Source organism: Zingiber officinale, chromosome 1B, assembly GCF_018446385.1.
Source record: "Zingiber officinale cultivar Zhangliang chromosome 1B, Zo_v1.1, whole genome shotgun sequence".
NCBI lineage: Eukaryota > Viridiplantae > Streptophyta > Magnoliopsida > Zingiberales > Zingiberaceae > Zingiber > Zingiber officinale.
Genome location: NC_055986.1, coordinates 1,212,231 through 1,226,614, shown reverse-complemented (window position 1 = coordinate 1,226,614; position 14,384 = coordinate 1,212,231). Strand labels below are relative to the sequence as shown.

Sequence of the window (14,384 nt, the reverse complement as noted above, 5' to 3'; positions counted from 1 at the left end):
TGTGATTTGCTTTACCATTTGTTACTCTTAACAATGCTTTTAAATGACGATTACACTGCAGTTAGAAAGGGGATTAGAGAATGTCTCTGTCTCTGGATTAAAGACGAAGGTGGTTATCAAGGGACCCAAGTCTTAAACTTTTCCACAGTCGAAAGAATTCTGGTTGGGTGTCTCAATCGCAAAAACATGATTAAGTTTTACTCAATGTTTAGTTCATACAAAATTTTAAAATAAAATCATAGTGATTCGTTTTACATTGGCAAAAAAAAAAAAAAAAAAACATGAATTTGGTTGAGCCTTGAAGACTGAGGAAGAGAGGATGCATCACGCGTCAACTTGCCAAACATGAACGGCGACAGCAAATAATAAGCTTTGATTTCATCTTCTCGTTTCTCCACCAGATATAATCAATGATTCCTCTTTCCCTCTGCTTCTGCTGTCGTTAACCATGGCCTCGCTTCAATCGTAAGCATTGCTCTTCTTCCTCCGCTTCTTCCTTGCTCGTTGATTAGTCCACCGCCGATCTAAATCTAGCTCTTCCGATTCCGTTTCTGTCTGAGCAGCGACCATTGATCGAGGAGGAGAAAGAAGGGTGATAAGGAGAGATCGAGGCGAATATATGAAGCCATCTTTGCTCACTAGCCAGCCGAGCCGGCGCGGCAGTCACCGCCAAGTGGATTCTGGCTTAGGCGGAGAAGGCGGCGGCGGCGCTGCTTCCGCTGCCGAGAGCGTCTTTCGTTCCCCTACCGCGGCGTTCTGGATCGTCCTCCATGGGGTCTGCTGTGTCATTAGTGTCTTCCTCGGTTTCCGCTTCTCTCGTGTCGTCTTCGTCCTGCTCTTTTCTCCTTCCTCCACAACGACAATTTCCTCTGTTTTCACATCCGTCCCCGCCCTCCACGCTGCCGTGACCAACACCACGACGACGACGACGACTCAGATGCGAGCTATCGTGCTTGCCTCCTCTCCGCCTCCGCCTCCGCCTCCGGAGGCGGAGCAGAACTCGACGAAGAGCCACGTCGTGGTAGGGCGGCACGGGATCCGCATCCGGCCGTGGACACACCCGGACTCCGAGGAGACCATGCGGGCGCACTGGATCATCGAGCGCGTGCAGCGGGAGCAGCGGCTGCAGCACGGCGTACGTACTCCACGGCCGCTCATCGTCGTCACGCCCACATACGCCCGCACCTTCCAAACGCTCCACCTCACTGGCCTCCTCCACTCCCTTCTCCTCGTCCCCTTCCCCCTCACTTGGCTCGTCGTCGAGGCTGCTAGCAGCCGATCCAATGACACCGCCGCTTTCCTCGCCCGCTCCGGTCTCCACTTTCTCCACGTCCCCTTCCCCCATCCCATGCCTGAAGACTCACGCTACCGGCGCACCACCGAATCCCGTATGCGCCTCCACGCTCTCAGGTGAATTATCTCTCCCTCTAAATAATCAAAATTGGATCTTGATCGGGACGTCGGAATAAAACTTGGATCTTTACTGCCTTTTCCATAAAACAGAGTGGTGAGAGACAGAGGAATGGACGGGATCGTGGTATTCGCCGACGACAGCAATGTGCACAGCATGGAGCTGTTCGACGAGGCGCAGAGAGTGAAATGGATGGGCGCCATCTCCATGAGAATCCTCACTCACATTACCGGGCTATCAACTTCGAGGGGCGAGGATCACAAGTCCCCTGTGCCAATCCAAGGCCCTGCTTGCAACTCCTCGGGCCACTTGGTCGGATGGCACACCTACAACCCCCTGCCCAACACCGGCGCCACCTTCATCGGAGCCGGCAAGACCGTGCTGCCGGCGAAGATGGAGTGGGCGGGGTTCATGCTGAACTCGAGGTTGCTGTGGAGAGAAGCCAAGGAAAAGCCGGATTGGGTGAGGGACCTCGACGAGGTGGGGAAGAAGGGCGAGGATATCGACAGCCCGCTGTGTCTGTTGGAGGATGCCTCGTTCGTTGAGCCGCTGGGAAATTGCGGGAGGAAGGTCCTGCTGTGGTGGCTCCGCGCCGAGGCCCGCTACGACAGCAACTTCCCGACGGGGTGGGTATCCTCGAGTCCTCTTGTTTAGATCAGAATTGAAGGTTTCTGATAATTTTGAAGGTGTTTATCGTAGATACAGAATCTCAACTGACAAATTTGCTTCTCCTTCATATAGATGGACATTAGAGCCTGTTCTGGAAGCAACTGCTGCTGCAAATCACAGCGCACGGATTGATGCATCTCCTGAGCTTCCATCTAATTCTAAGCTGACGGCCGCCAACCAAGATTCAAGAAACAACAATATATCAACATGAACAAGACACATCAAAACTAGTGAGAAAAGACAAGGTGTCCTAAAGATTTTGGTAAGTAAACATGATTAGTTAAGACAGATCACTTCACTGCATCTTCTTTTGCTCCATGACAATATCTAACATGAGTTATAGGATTTGCAGATACAAGCAGCTGCAGCGTTCCATAGCCTTGCTTTTCTTCTCCGTAGTATTATTATTATTTTTTTAATTGGAAACATGTTTTGTTTGAGTGTCAAATGGTCACTCATATTTCAATCAAAATTCAAAGCTGATGCTTATAATTTTGTAGTTATCATTTCAGGAGTTGTCTATGGAATTCAGATCTATGGTGTGTAAAATAATATTCATGCCTTTTGCATTTCATAATTCATATATTTTCAGTTTGGTAAAAGGGAATGATTGTTCGTTCGCTCCATCTTATTCGCACGACGTAACTCGCCAACTCAAATCGTCTTTACTGCTCCACCTGTTTTGTCCGCACTAGGCTCTCAATTTATTTAATTTAAACTTTGAAATTATAATTTGATTTGTAGTATTAGTATTATAGTTAATAGAGTTGGGATGCGATAATCTTCGTTTTCTCACTAGTTGATCATTTTAAAATAAAGAACGCTCTAATTAGGTCTCTTTATGTTTTTATAATGATTAGTAGTCAATAATCTCCATTGTTTATCTTGTCCGAAAGTCGATGAGATGGATGCTGGGAATGTGGCGTTCCTGTTGACGTTCGATGGACTTCGCTCCAACTTACAACACAAGCAGCGTCAGTGCCGAGCCAGGAAAGGAGTCCCTGACGATGGCCCTCCAATGCTCAAGTCAGTCTTCGACGAAGAAGAAAAAGAAGAAGAAGCAATAAGCGAACAACAAAAACTATAGCGCAACAGTGAAATATCGTATATCTCCGTCGATACTTGGACCCCCTTTTTATATAAGGCTTCGATAGCGCGCATCTCAAAACTTTTCCTGAAAAGATGTGTCAGTAAAGTATCCATGACAAGCTGAGCATATCTCTAAAGTGACAGTGGAAACTTTCGTCGTACGATCTTCTGTCTGACCATGCCGCTTGTCAACGGCGCTAGCTCCCAAAAAGATATCGAAAGATAGTGTTGTGTCTGTTAGTGGGCCGAGCGAGATAGTCGCTTGATCAGAATTCCACTGTTCGCATGTTGTCCGTTGTCGAGCCGAGCGAGATGGCCGCTCGGCCTAAAGTCTACTGTCCGCCTGCCCTGTTGTTGGACCGAGCAAGATAGCCGCTCGTCCGAAGGTACACTGTCCGCATGTTGTCCGTTGTCGGGCCGAGCAGGTACACTGTCCGCTCGTCCGAAGGTACACTGTCTATGTGCTCGGCTGATGTCGAGTATGCTGCTAGGCCGAGCGGAGAAGCCGCTCGACCCGATTTCTGCATATTGCTTTGTCGTCCTCTTATTTGAGCGTTGGGTGCTCGGCGCATGGCTGAGTCCAAGGTGATATCGGATCGAACCTTTCTCTTCTCGATCAGGACATACTCGTCCGATTGGCGATCGGACGATGACTTCTGAACATTGACCGCCTTGATTTTGACCTCCACGCAACGGGATGAGATTCTTCATCATTACTGCATCATTCATCAAATCTACTCAACTGATTGTTAACAAGTCGCTACAAGCAAGAGGAAGACAGCAAGGATGCAAGTTCATTGTATTCAACTCATCTGAAGCATGGTTTTACAAAAATGAAAACACAGTTCAAGAAATATCATATACAAAGACGGACAAAAACCTATTACAGTATATTAGACAAACAAGTTCATATAGAAAATGAACCAATTGAAATGTGGTAGGAATTGTGTTTCTAACGAATAAGGAGAGTGCCCATGGGTGTAGATGTGAGAGCAATACCATGGCGCTTACCATTTCATGTGTTCCTTAAAGCAGCAAGTCGTGAAGCCAACTGAGAGTAATCTGGCATGTTGGGATGCACTCGACCACCATTGAGATTTGATAGATCAGGCTGCATTGAAGTAGCTCGAGCAGGCGCCTTGGTTTCAGGTGTGCTTACTGGTTTCGGTGGTAGTGAACTGGTTCTTTGCGATGGAGCAATTGTCCTCCTTGAGGTCGAATAAGTTTCATCAGCACCAGGGTACTCAACTCTATCTTGATCAACACTACTGGTTGTACGAGCTGTGGTCCTTGTGCTTTCCCTACTGGGTGTTTTCGCTGTCCCCTTCCTTGAGTAGTGCCGCAAAAGCTTATCCATGGCTATTTCTTCCTCGTTGTAGGTAGCACCAGAAGGCCTACCGCCATGTCTTCTTCGTCCATTTAATGGCCGAGGCAAGAGATTGCCATAGTCTATTGCACATTCCATCTCATCATCAATTGGTACTTTTGACTCTCTAATTGTGATCTTTTCTTCAAAATACTTGTCATCTTTATCAGTCTTCTGCCGGCCTTCATAGTCTCTTTGGCCGCCCAGGGCATTGTCTGTGGGCTTATTGTGATCGATGACACCCTTGTCAGTGTCCACAATGGGTGGCTTCTGGATTTTCCTCCTCACAGACATTGGCCTGGGCTTCTCGACATAGGAAACTCCATTGCTCAAATGACCTGTATCCTTGCTACCATCAACCTTGTCATTAGCTGAAGCAAGTATGTTTTGAGCTGGTTGGTCTCTCTCGGAGGAAGTATCACTCATAGTTGGAGCATTATTGATCTTTGGCTTGACATAAGGCGGAATCACATAACCATTGCTTTTTGTTGGTCTGATAGAATGCTTGTCTAACCCTTCTTGTGTAGCCAACCTATCATACTCAGGGAGATTGCGATGTTTTTCTTCCGCATGGTGACCATTTTTGATACCATTCAAATTAGGGAATGGAGAAGCCATGCTGTTACCTTCCTTCTTGCGCCCAAAGTATCCATCATCAGTTGTTTTAGTATCTACACAAGCCACATCAACTGGCTTTGCGTTCCGGGATATCCCTGAACCAGCTTCTGCAGGAGCCACATTAACTGGTTTTGCATTCTGAGATTTTGCTGAACCAACTTCTGCAGGAGCTACACTAGCTAGTTTTGCGTTTGAAGATTTCAACGAGACGACTTCTCGTTTGTCGAGACTGAAATCCGGCTCATTTTGCATAGTCCTTGTCGGTCGAAGGCCATCTTTAGACCCGCCATCTTTACGGGTTTCATAATTATTTCTTCTTGGTTTAATGTATGGTGGAACTGCATTGCTGCTCTGGGATGGTTCTGATCTCTCACTGTTCACATGATCACTGAATGTACCATTTTTGGTTGTTGAAACAACATGAATGTCTTTCGGCTCCACTTCTATTGGCTCTTTTCGTGCAACACTTGCAGGATTTGAACGATGTCTTTCCAGGGATAGAACCTCTTCTTTGGTTCCAACCTGAACTGGTTCTTTCCTTGCAGCATGAACTGGTGATGCTTCCTTGTTTCTAGTATCTGGAGCAGTAGTAGCTCTTCTCAGTTTAGCCTGAAGAAATAGTTAGGGTTTCTTAAACACAACTTCTTCACGCGACATTGTTATTGTATAATGTAAAACAGATTACATAATAGGCAGATAGAAAAATCAATAGGCTCAGAAAATCTTACAGGTGCAGGTTTAGCATTGCTGCTTGATTGGTGCTCAAGTCTTTTACAATCCCATCTCACAGAGAACTCTTCAGCAATACTTTGCATTAGCTGCAACTTCATTTCTCGTGAAAATGACTTCTTTTGAATTTTGTCAACGAACTGGACAAAAAATTAACAAAGATTAGAGGAAGAAAGAAATTAACAATTTCTTTTTTCTTTACAATATGGTGAAGGATTAACACCTCAGCATTTATAGATAGGTCCAATGAACTCCCGTATCGGTCTGTAAACACATGCCTGAGATCACACAACTCAGGTAAATCTGAAAATCTCGCAGCAGCAAAAATTAGAGTTGCTATTGCTTCCCTGGCTTCTTGAGGGCATTCCCTATAAGAAGAAACACAAAAACTGCATTCAGTAATCTAATCAATAAAAAGGTAAGTGACAAAGGATAGCCAATTATCAGAAGTAAAAAAGACATGAAGATTAACAATCTTTTCTCCTCATTGCAAAATTAATGTCGGTATATCACCAAAAGATGACCAAATTTCTGAAATAGTATTTCAATTCGGCTTGTGAGTACACTAAAACAGACAATCAACTTTTTTTGTTCAAAAGAGAGCAAAACTCCTAACAACTATAAATCTGACAAGGGATGGAAAATCAAAAGCAAATTCATCTACTAGATATATCTTTTAGCAGCAAGGATCAGTTTAATTCTGCAATAAAAAACAGATTCCTACAAGTTCACAGTAGGTAGTTTCAGTTTTTTACAAGAAAAAGAAAACTAAAATCTTAGTAAGATCTCAAGGACCTGAGCTTAAATAGATAGAATAAAGCAAAAGTTGTATGGTTAAGGTAATAAGTTATTGTTTATCTACTATCAGAAGACATGAAGTATTGTATCGCATCTTTGGATAGGTATACAGCGAAATGTATGAAAGCTCTATACCTCTGCTTCTGCAGATCTGGAAGATGGCTCAAGACGTACTCACAGCACTGATCTATTATGTCATAGCATGATGCGTTGTTTATCTCAACCATGAGAGCATCAATCTGTGACAAGAAGCAAAAGAAGAAACAATATGAACAATTTGTTTCAGAACTCGAAAAAGGGTTAGAAAACGGAATGCAATATAAATCGTTATAGATTGGCCATTGGAGCAATATCAGTAATTATTGACGTTGCTTAAAGATTTATGAATATAAGATAGTGAAAAATCTACTGAGCATGAAACAAATTAGTTGAACTGCACCATAGACACTTACAAAGACAGATCATTTCGTCAGTGATGTCAAATACCTGATGGCAACAGTTTTTTGTCGTCTATAAATCATGCTGGAAGTCATACACATTAATAGAAAAGTGGTTAAACCAAGCCCAAATAAAGTTTAACTGGTAGGAGGACCTAACTTGGTGAAGTAAACCTAAACCCAAAAGGTCAAACTAAAACCTACCAATTTCCTATCAGCCCAAAATTTATATATTATGAAAGTTATCTTCCCTCTATGCTGATTTGCAACAAATAAACAAAATAATGCAGCCTTCCTATTGCGCGCGAGGAGAAAACTGCTAAGACCAAAAGTAAATATATAATATTTAAAAGAAAGCTAGAAGAAATAAATAAGCCAAGCAAATTGAGAACAGAAATATCAGATATCAAATGCTCTAAAGCAACTCTTTTTAACATCGAAACATGAAGGGTGAAACCAAACAATCAAGAACAGAAACACAATATGCAGGAATGTTAAAAACAAGTTTTTTTTTCCTCTCATTTTCTGAACGGAAATTGAACAAATGCCCTGAACGCAAATCCTCCAATTTGGAAGCGCTTAGAAACCAGCCCTTTACTCGATCTCTCCATGATTAAACAAAAAACACAGGAACTACAGTCGCGATAGATCTTTCAAGGAAACCTACGCCAAAATGAGCTCGAGGAAAGGGGGAACCTTAGCATTCATCCAATTTCCTCTTCTTCTTCTTCTTCTTTTTTAATTTCAAAAACAAAAAACTTCATTATTAGCAATTTCTTGAAAGCGAAAAGAAACTCTTACCCTTCCGTACGCGTTCGCTTCGTGACCGGCGGCGATGAGGTCGGCGACGTCCTTCTTGAGCCACCGCACCGTGGCCTGTTTCTTACTTCGTATCGGCCCAATCCTCGCCCTTATGTTCTTCGCCGAGTGCTTGCTGCCGCCCAGTCGATCCATCGTGACTATCCACCACCAAGAACAAAAGCTCCAAACTTTACCAAGAAACAGAACTAATTCTTACCATTTGTTGAAGAATTTCCCACCTAGAATTCCACCCAGCATCGTTCTTCTCCCCCTTCAACGCCTCACTCCCCCTGCTCTCTGTTTCACAACACCTGCGGCGAAATGTGAAAGTAATTGATGGCCGGAAGAGTACAGAAAAAGAAGGAAACAGATAAGGAGGAGACGAAAAAAGGCTACCTGTGCACCCACAGAACAAGCAAAGATGGTAATGGGGTGGCGGTGAGCTGTGAAAGACACCGAGACAGAGGAGAAAGTAAAGAAGAACACAAACAACAAGCTTGGATGAGTAATGCGATCCAATGGAGTTGCCTCTTTTAAGAAGGTTCCCTGAAAGCTGAAGTTTTTCAATATTTTTATTTTTATTTTAGTTTATCTGCCAACTAGCAATCCACTAATAAAGCCGCCACCACGCCCAATGTAAAGCGGGAGGGTACTTATTTCTGCAAACCCCAATTTTTTTTTGATATTTACTTAAAAGTAAAATATTAAGAAAAACCCATCCTGCTTTATAATTATCAATCTACTCCACAATTAATCAAAATATATTTCAACCTTATAAACAACAACACATCGAGGCACTGATGGTTGTAAAATGGTCTCCTTAAGACGGCATGTGACTTACATATGAATTATTATCATCATAAGATCTAAAGTTCGAATCTCGATTTTATCATGATAAATATCTCCCTTATGTACTAGTCATTATTCCAAAGGCTAGTAACCGTCCGTGATTTACCTCCTCCATGTTGGCCCTGAGACGTGTTGGCTGGGGCGCTGAGGGTGAGCGTATTCATCTTTTGTCATCACAGTTAGTTGTAAAGTGTCTCCTTAAAAGAGTATGATAGGTGAGGCATGTGATATTATCATATAACGTTTTAGGTTAAAATTCGACACTTCTGAATATGTCTTTTTTTTTATATCTTGGTCATTTGTATTAATAACTAGTAGTTACTTGTGATTTACTTCCTCTATGTTGATTTAAGGACAGATTGACTGAAGTACTGGGGTAAACGAATCAATTTTTTTACCACATGGTTGGTAGTAAAGTAGCTCGAGACTTTTATTTTATTTTTTGGCTCGGGATATATTTGAATTGATTATCATATTGTAAGTTTGTATCGAATTATGACAAAGCTGAAGAAATTAGGAAAAATTTGCATGTTGTCCCTATTAGCAAACAAAATTTTGCATGCGGTTAAATCTTTGTTTTCACTCCCTAGTAAAAAATATTTATCTAATTACCCCTAATATTTTTAAGTATAAAAAATCTAAAAATGAGTATAATTCCTCTTAAATTTAGTACATTAAACTAGAATCTAGTATATTTTCTATCAAATTAAGTGCGATTCTTTTTCCACTTCAATTAGATGGAAAATATACTAAATTTTCTTTAAATGATACTTAATTGGATGAAAAATATACTAGATTTTCTTTAAATGGTGTTGAATTTAGGAGGAATTATATTAAGTAGGAAAAAAATTATGTTCAATTTAATAGAAAATATACTCGATTCTAATTTAAAGTACTGACTCATTTTTAAATTATTTGTGCCTACAAAATATAAAGGGCAATTTTGATAGAAAATATACTCGATTTTAGTATAAAGTGTTGACTTTAAGCCGAATTATACTCATTTTAGTATATTTTCTATAAAATTGAACAGAATTTTTTTTCCTCCTCAATTAGATGAAAAATATACTAGATTTTTTTTAAATGGTACTCAATTAGATGTAATATATACTAGATTTTTTTTAAATAGTACTGAATTTAGGAGGAATTATATTAATGTAGGAAAAAAGTCATACTCAATTTAATAGAAAATACATTCAATTCTAGTATAAAGTATTGACTTTAAGAAAAATTATACTCATTTTTAGATCTTTTATACTTAAAAAATCTTGAGGGATAATTAGGTAACAATGTTTATATGAGGAAGTTGAAATAAATAAAACTTTACATGTAGGGTGTGAAAATAAAATTTTTTGTGATTGAAGACTGTATGTAAAATTAAAATTATGATTAAAATTTTTTCTCAAATTTACTGAAGAAATTATCCTCTTATACAATGACTAATTTCAATTTCTTAATATTCTCCTTTCCAATTGTAGAAGAGAATCATGGGGTTACCGGACGATGAATTTAACCTTTTACCGAACGATAGAGGGTAAAGTGGTAGAAGTCTTTTCCATATAATGATGATTTAAAAATTAAACTCGACATTTTTGAATTTATGTAGAGTTCGAATTACTAATAAAGTTAGAACCTCCCGTGAATCCGTGATCTTATCTCTTTTCGAATTTATTTAATTTATTTGATAACTTGTTAGTGGGGCCAGAAGCTTATCATTCGGAGTGGCTAGAGTGTAAAATGGAATATATATATATATATATATATATATATAATTATAAAATTTATTTTTTATAATTAATTAGGATCCAATCAAAGCGGCATCACATGTCATGCGAAGACTCAAAACATTACTTTAGAGTTAAGAAAGGAACGCCAATCGTCACATGAATTTTTGGGATTCATAATCATTAAATTCCCTTTTTATGATCTAGTTAAAGTTCCTTTCATTCTCAGGGCATAACCGTGTTAATTATTAAATGATAGATTTATACAATTAAGTTAAAAACCCGATTCTTAATAAAGTTCACTGAAATATTCTTAGTTCGATTTTCTAATTTATTCTCTCTTAATAAGATGAGACAGTCATGAAACGACAAGTAGAATAACAAATTTTAAGTTTTACATACTAAGTTAAAGTTGGAGCAGTTTCATTTGACTATGAAGTACAAAAAAAAAAAAAAGTGTCCTGTAATAGTTTTTTTTTTTTTTTGTGAACATATTTTACTTAAATTTTTTCTCTTTGAAAGTTTTTTTTCACTAGTATAATATTTTTGCCGTCCACAAGTGTGCACTTAAAATACGTCTCTAAAACTTGCAAAGATATTTATTAAAATTTAACATAATTTATTAGTTTAATTATTTGACTTAGCCATGTAAGTCAATTGCATAATTTAATATTTCATTGTCGATTTTATTTAATGCGCGTCAAATGTAAACACTTGTGGCTATTGTAGACTTGAAATCGTCCAACACAATATACAAAATAACAATACTAGTCAATGCATTCAAAATAATTAAATATATCTTTGTTTTAACTATTTCACTTTAGAATACTACAAAATTTAGGATGACATTTGTAGATTCATGAACTCAACTACTCAAATGCCGACCAATTAAAATGACTGCCTTAATTAATGGTGTGATCCAAACTTGGTGTTTATATATATATATATCCGAGAGTCGAGTCGGCGAACACTGGGGACGTGGCACTCTATGTTGTCTTCGGATGACCTCCAAGATGACGTGGACCTCCAGTGAACCTGCAGCAAAGTCGAGCCGGGAAGGGGTTCCCGACGACGACCCTCCGACGCTCAAGTCAGGCAATGGTGAGAAGAAGCGGAAGCAGAATAACGAGACTGTAGCTACAGTGAAGAATCGTTCATACCTCCGTTGAAGTCTAGGGGTCCTTATATAGGATCCCGGGAGAGCATGCACACGTTTCCCGAGACGTGCACGCTCCTCAAAGCATATCACAAAATGGACGTGTCAGAAAAGTGTGTCTGACGCCATACTGCAACCGCCCGAGCATATCTCCGACATGACAGTGGAAACTTCCACCGTACGATCTTCTGTCCGGTCCGGTCGATGGCCATGCTATCTGTCGACGGTGCATGTCTAGAGAAAAATATCGCCAGCTGTCCGTTTTGTCCTCTTCTGTCTCTTGTCCGTTACTAGGCCGAGCAGGAAGGCTGCTCGGCTTCCTTGGCGTCCGGGAGTGAAAAACATACTGGGCCGAGCGAGCGAGTCACTCGGTCGCAGGCTCGGACGAGCATCCAGCCTTAGTTGTTCGGTAGCTCGGCCGAGCGAAAGAGTCGCTCAGCGCATCGACTCTTTTATACGAGAACCCCTAAGCATCGAAAACCCGGCCTGCGATCGAGTTGTTTTCGTCCGGCATGGATGCTATCCAGACCGATCGACGAGGTGACTTATTCGATCGACAAGACCATTGGACTGACCCTCTTGACTTTGACTTTCACGTATCATTAACCACTGTCTGACTGGGCCCCCTCCTTCACCACCAGATATATATATATATATATATATATATATATATATATATATATATATATATATATATATATATTCTAATCGATATTGGAATATATCAGAATAAAAATATTGTTGAGATAAAAAAATATATAGGGGTCGTTGATTATTTTTTAAAAATATATATATTTAAAAAAAATAATAATAAGGACGGAGCGGGGCCGAGTACCCAAGAGAAATTGTATACATATAAGGAACGGAAGAATTAATATTTATTTAATACCATCCAACCGCTCATGTTGTAGCCAAAAGAATTAAAAAAAAATTATACTCACCATTTTGACGGTCGGTCCTCAAATTATATGAAAAAGATAAATTCAATAATTTTAGTTTTTTTATTTAAAATTAAAAGGATATTTTTAGTTATTAAAAATATTTAAAAAGAGTTTTATTTTCGTTTTTAATCAAAAGAGCACTTGAATCTGTTTTTTTATATAATTACTTTGATAAAATAAATTTAATAAAAAATAAATGTCTTTGCTATAATTTATTTAAAAATCGCTTAACCTAAATAAATCTTCATTTTAGAAAATAAACAGTAGGCAAATTTATGAAGATATATAAAATTTTATATTTTTATAAAGTATTTGACCATAAAATTAATCATGATGATAATTTTTAGCATAATATTAGATTAATTACAACCATAAAATAAAAAAGGAATAAATCTAAATTTATAGAAAAATAATTTTACAAGCTTTATTAGTTTGATTAGTAAAAACTTATTTTAATAAATAAAAAACAATTATGTTGATAAAATAAAAGCTTAAATTTATATTTATAATTTCTCAAGGTATTTGAAAAATGAAAAAGATAATCATTTGTATTAAATAAATATATTTTGGAAAATTTTGATAAAATTCAAAAACCATTTTGATTATTTTAAAATTAAAGACATTTTGATGGGTAAATTGTTGTCGAAGTAGGTATTAGTTTTGTTATTTAGTTCTAAATTTTAAGTTATTAATTAATTTATAAAAAATATAATACGGTCGGCTAATTGATTTCTAACTTGTGGATTTGTCAAATTAATTGTCAGAAAATGCTAATTAAGAATTTTTTAAAAAAACTTAAACTTGTACGAAAATCTGCTTAATTCCTTATATTTTCTTTATTGTAATCAAAGTCTAATATTTAAATTTCCCTTTGATATTTAGAAGAGTGTTTGTTTATGAAAAAATCTTCTTTGTTATCACATTATGATTTTTATGAGACTTTAAACCATTTCTTTTTATTATTCCTCAAGTTGCCCATTAAATTGAAGATGCTTTAATTCATTTCTTGTTCTTACAGAAACAGTGGCAATAGCATAATCTGCAGTGACTAGTGAGCAACAGAAAGAAAAACAAACAAAAAGGGAAAGAAAAGGAAAACAAAAACAAAATCCAAGAAGGCAAAGAATGGAGGAGTAGTACAGCAAAAGTTAACACAGGCTAATAAACAGTTGAACCCAAAAGAACAACCGAAGCCCCACAAGCCACAATTGAGTGAACAAACAAAAGGGGAGAATTGCTAAGTAATTCTCAGCTTTGTGGTGCTCAGTTTGGACGAAACAGAGTGTTAATAACCAGTGCTGTCTTTTCTCTCTTTGTTTCTCATTCCACTTTTTCCTCACCTAATCATTGAATTGCCCCAGAAGAAAGCACCAAGTCTTTAATTTCTTTTGCCTTCTGTTTTTAATTATCGAAGGATCATCAATCTTTTATTAATTAATTATGTGGAGGCATGTCCTAGTGACAGCACATGCAGTTTATGTAATTACTTCTCGTGCACTGTTTGTGTTATTTAAGAGGAGAAACAATTGGAAGTATTTCATAATTACAGTAAACATGTAAGATAAAAGCAAAGTAGGAGTTAAATAACATGATTACTTCCTTTCTTCTTTTCCTGCCCTCCAAGTATTATTGACATTATTCAGAAATTACATGCTCAATCTGATAAATTACATCCATTAAATTTAAATGATCAGCTCTTAATTGACTATCAAGTGCTAAGAATTCGTCTGCTGCATGCATACCTGATCCATTATTCTGGAACTTAAGTCGTAAGATTAGTAAATTGAATTGATCGT

The 14,384-nt window shown here is 38.4% G+C and overlaps 2 protein-coding genes across 4 annotated transcripts; one reads left to right on the top strand and one right to left on the bottom strand.

Annotated features, from left to right (window-relative positions):
- The first annotated feature begins 287 nt into the window (after positions 1-287).
- On the top strand, positions 288-2,657 carry LOC122046090 (probable beta-1,4-xylosyltransferase IRX14). 3 transcript variants are annotated; one of them, XM_042606624.1, is made up of 5 exons: positions 288-465; positions 564-1,410; positions 1,504-2,037; positions 2,153-2,342; positions 2,433-2,657. In XM_042606624.1, the coding sequence occupies exons 2-4, from the start codon at positions 620-622 to the stop codon at positions 2,289-2,291; spliced, it is 1,464 nt and encodes a 487-aa protein (XP_042462558.1). In that variant the 5' UTR covers positions 288-465; positions 564-619; the 3' UTR covers positions 2,292-2,342; positions 2,433-2,657. The 3 variants fall into 3 exon arrangements, with proteins under 3 accessions (XP_042462558.1, XP_042462549.1, XP_042462541.1); XM_042606615.1 differs by having other exon boundaries at positions 288-1,410; XM_042606607.1 differs by having other exon boundaries at positions 288-1,410; positions 2,424-2,657.
- Positions 2,658-3,943: 1,286 nt separating this feature from the next.
- LOC122046081 lies at positions 3,944-8,472 on the bottom strand. The gene is made up of 7 exons (XM_042606594.1): positions 8,315-8,472; positions 8,136-8,229; positions 7,919-8,051; positions 6,816-6,919; positions 6,106-6,250; positions 5,882-6,022; positions 3,944-5,762 (listed from the first exon to the last, which is right to left on the bottom strand). The coding sequence occupies exons 2-7, from the start codon at positions 8,174-8,176 to the stop codon at positions 4,185-4,187; spliced, it is 2,142 nt and encodes a 713-aa protein (XP_042462528.1). The 5' UTR covers positions 8,177-8,229; positions 8,315-8,472; the 3' UTR covers positions 3,944-4,184.
- Positions 8,473-14,384: the final 5,912 nt, after the last annotated feature.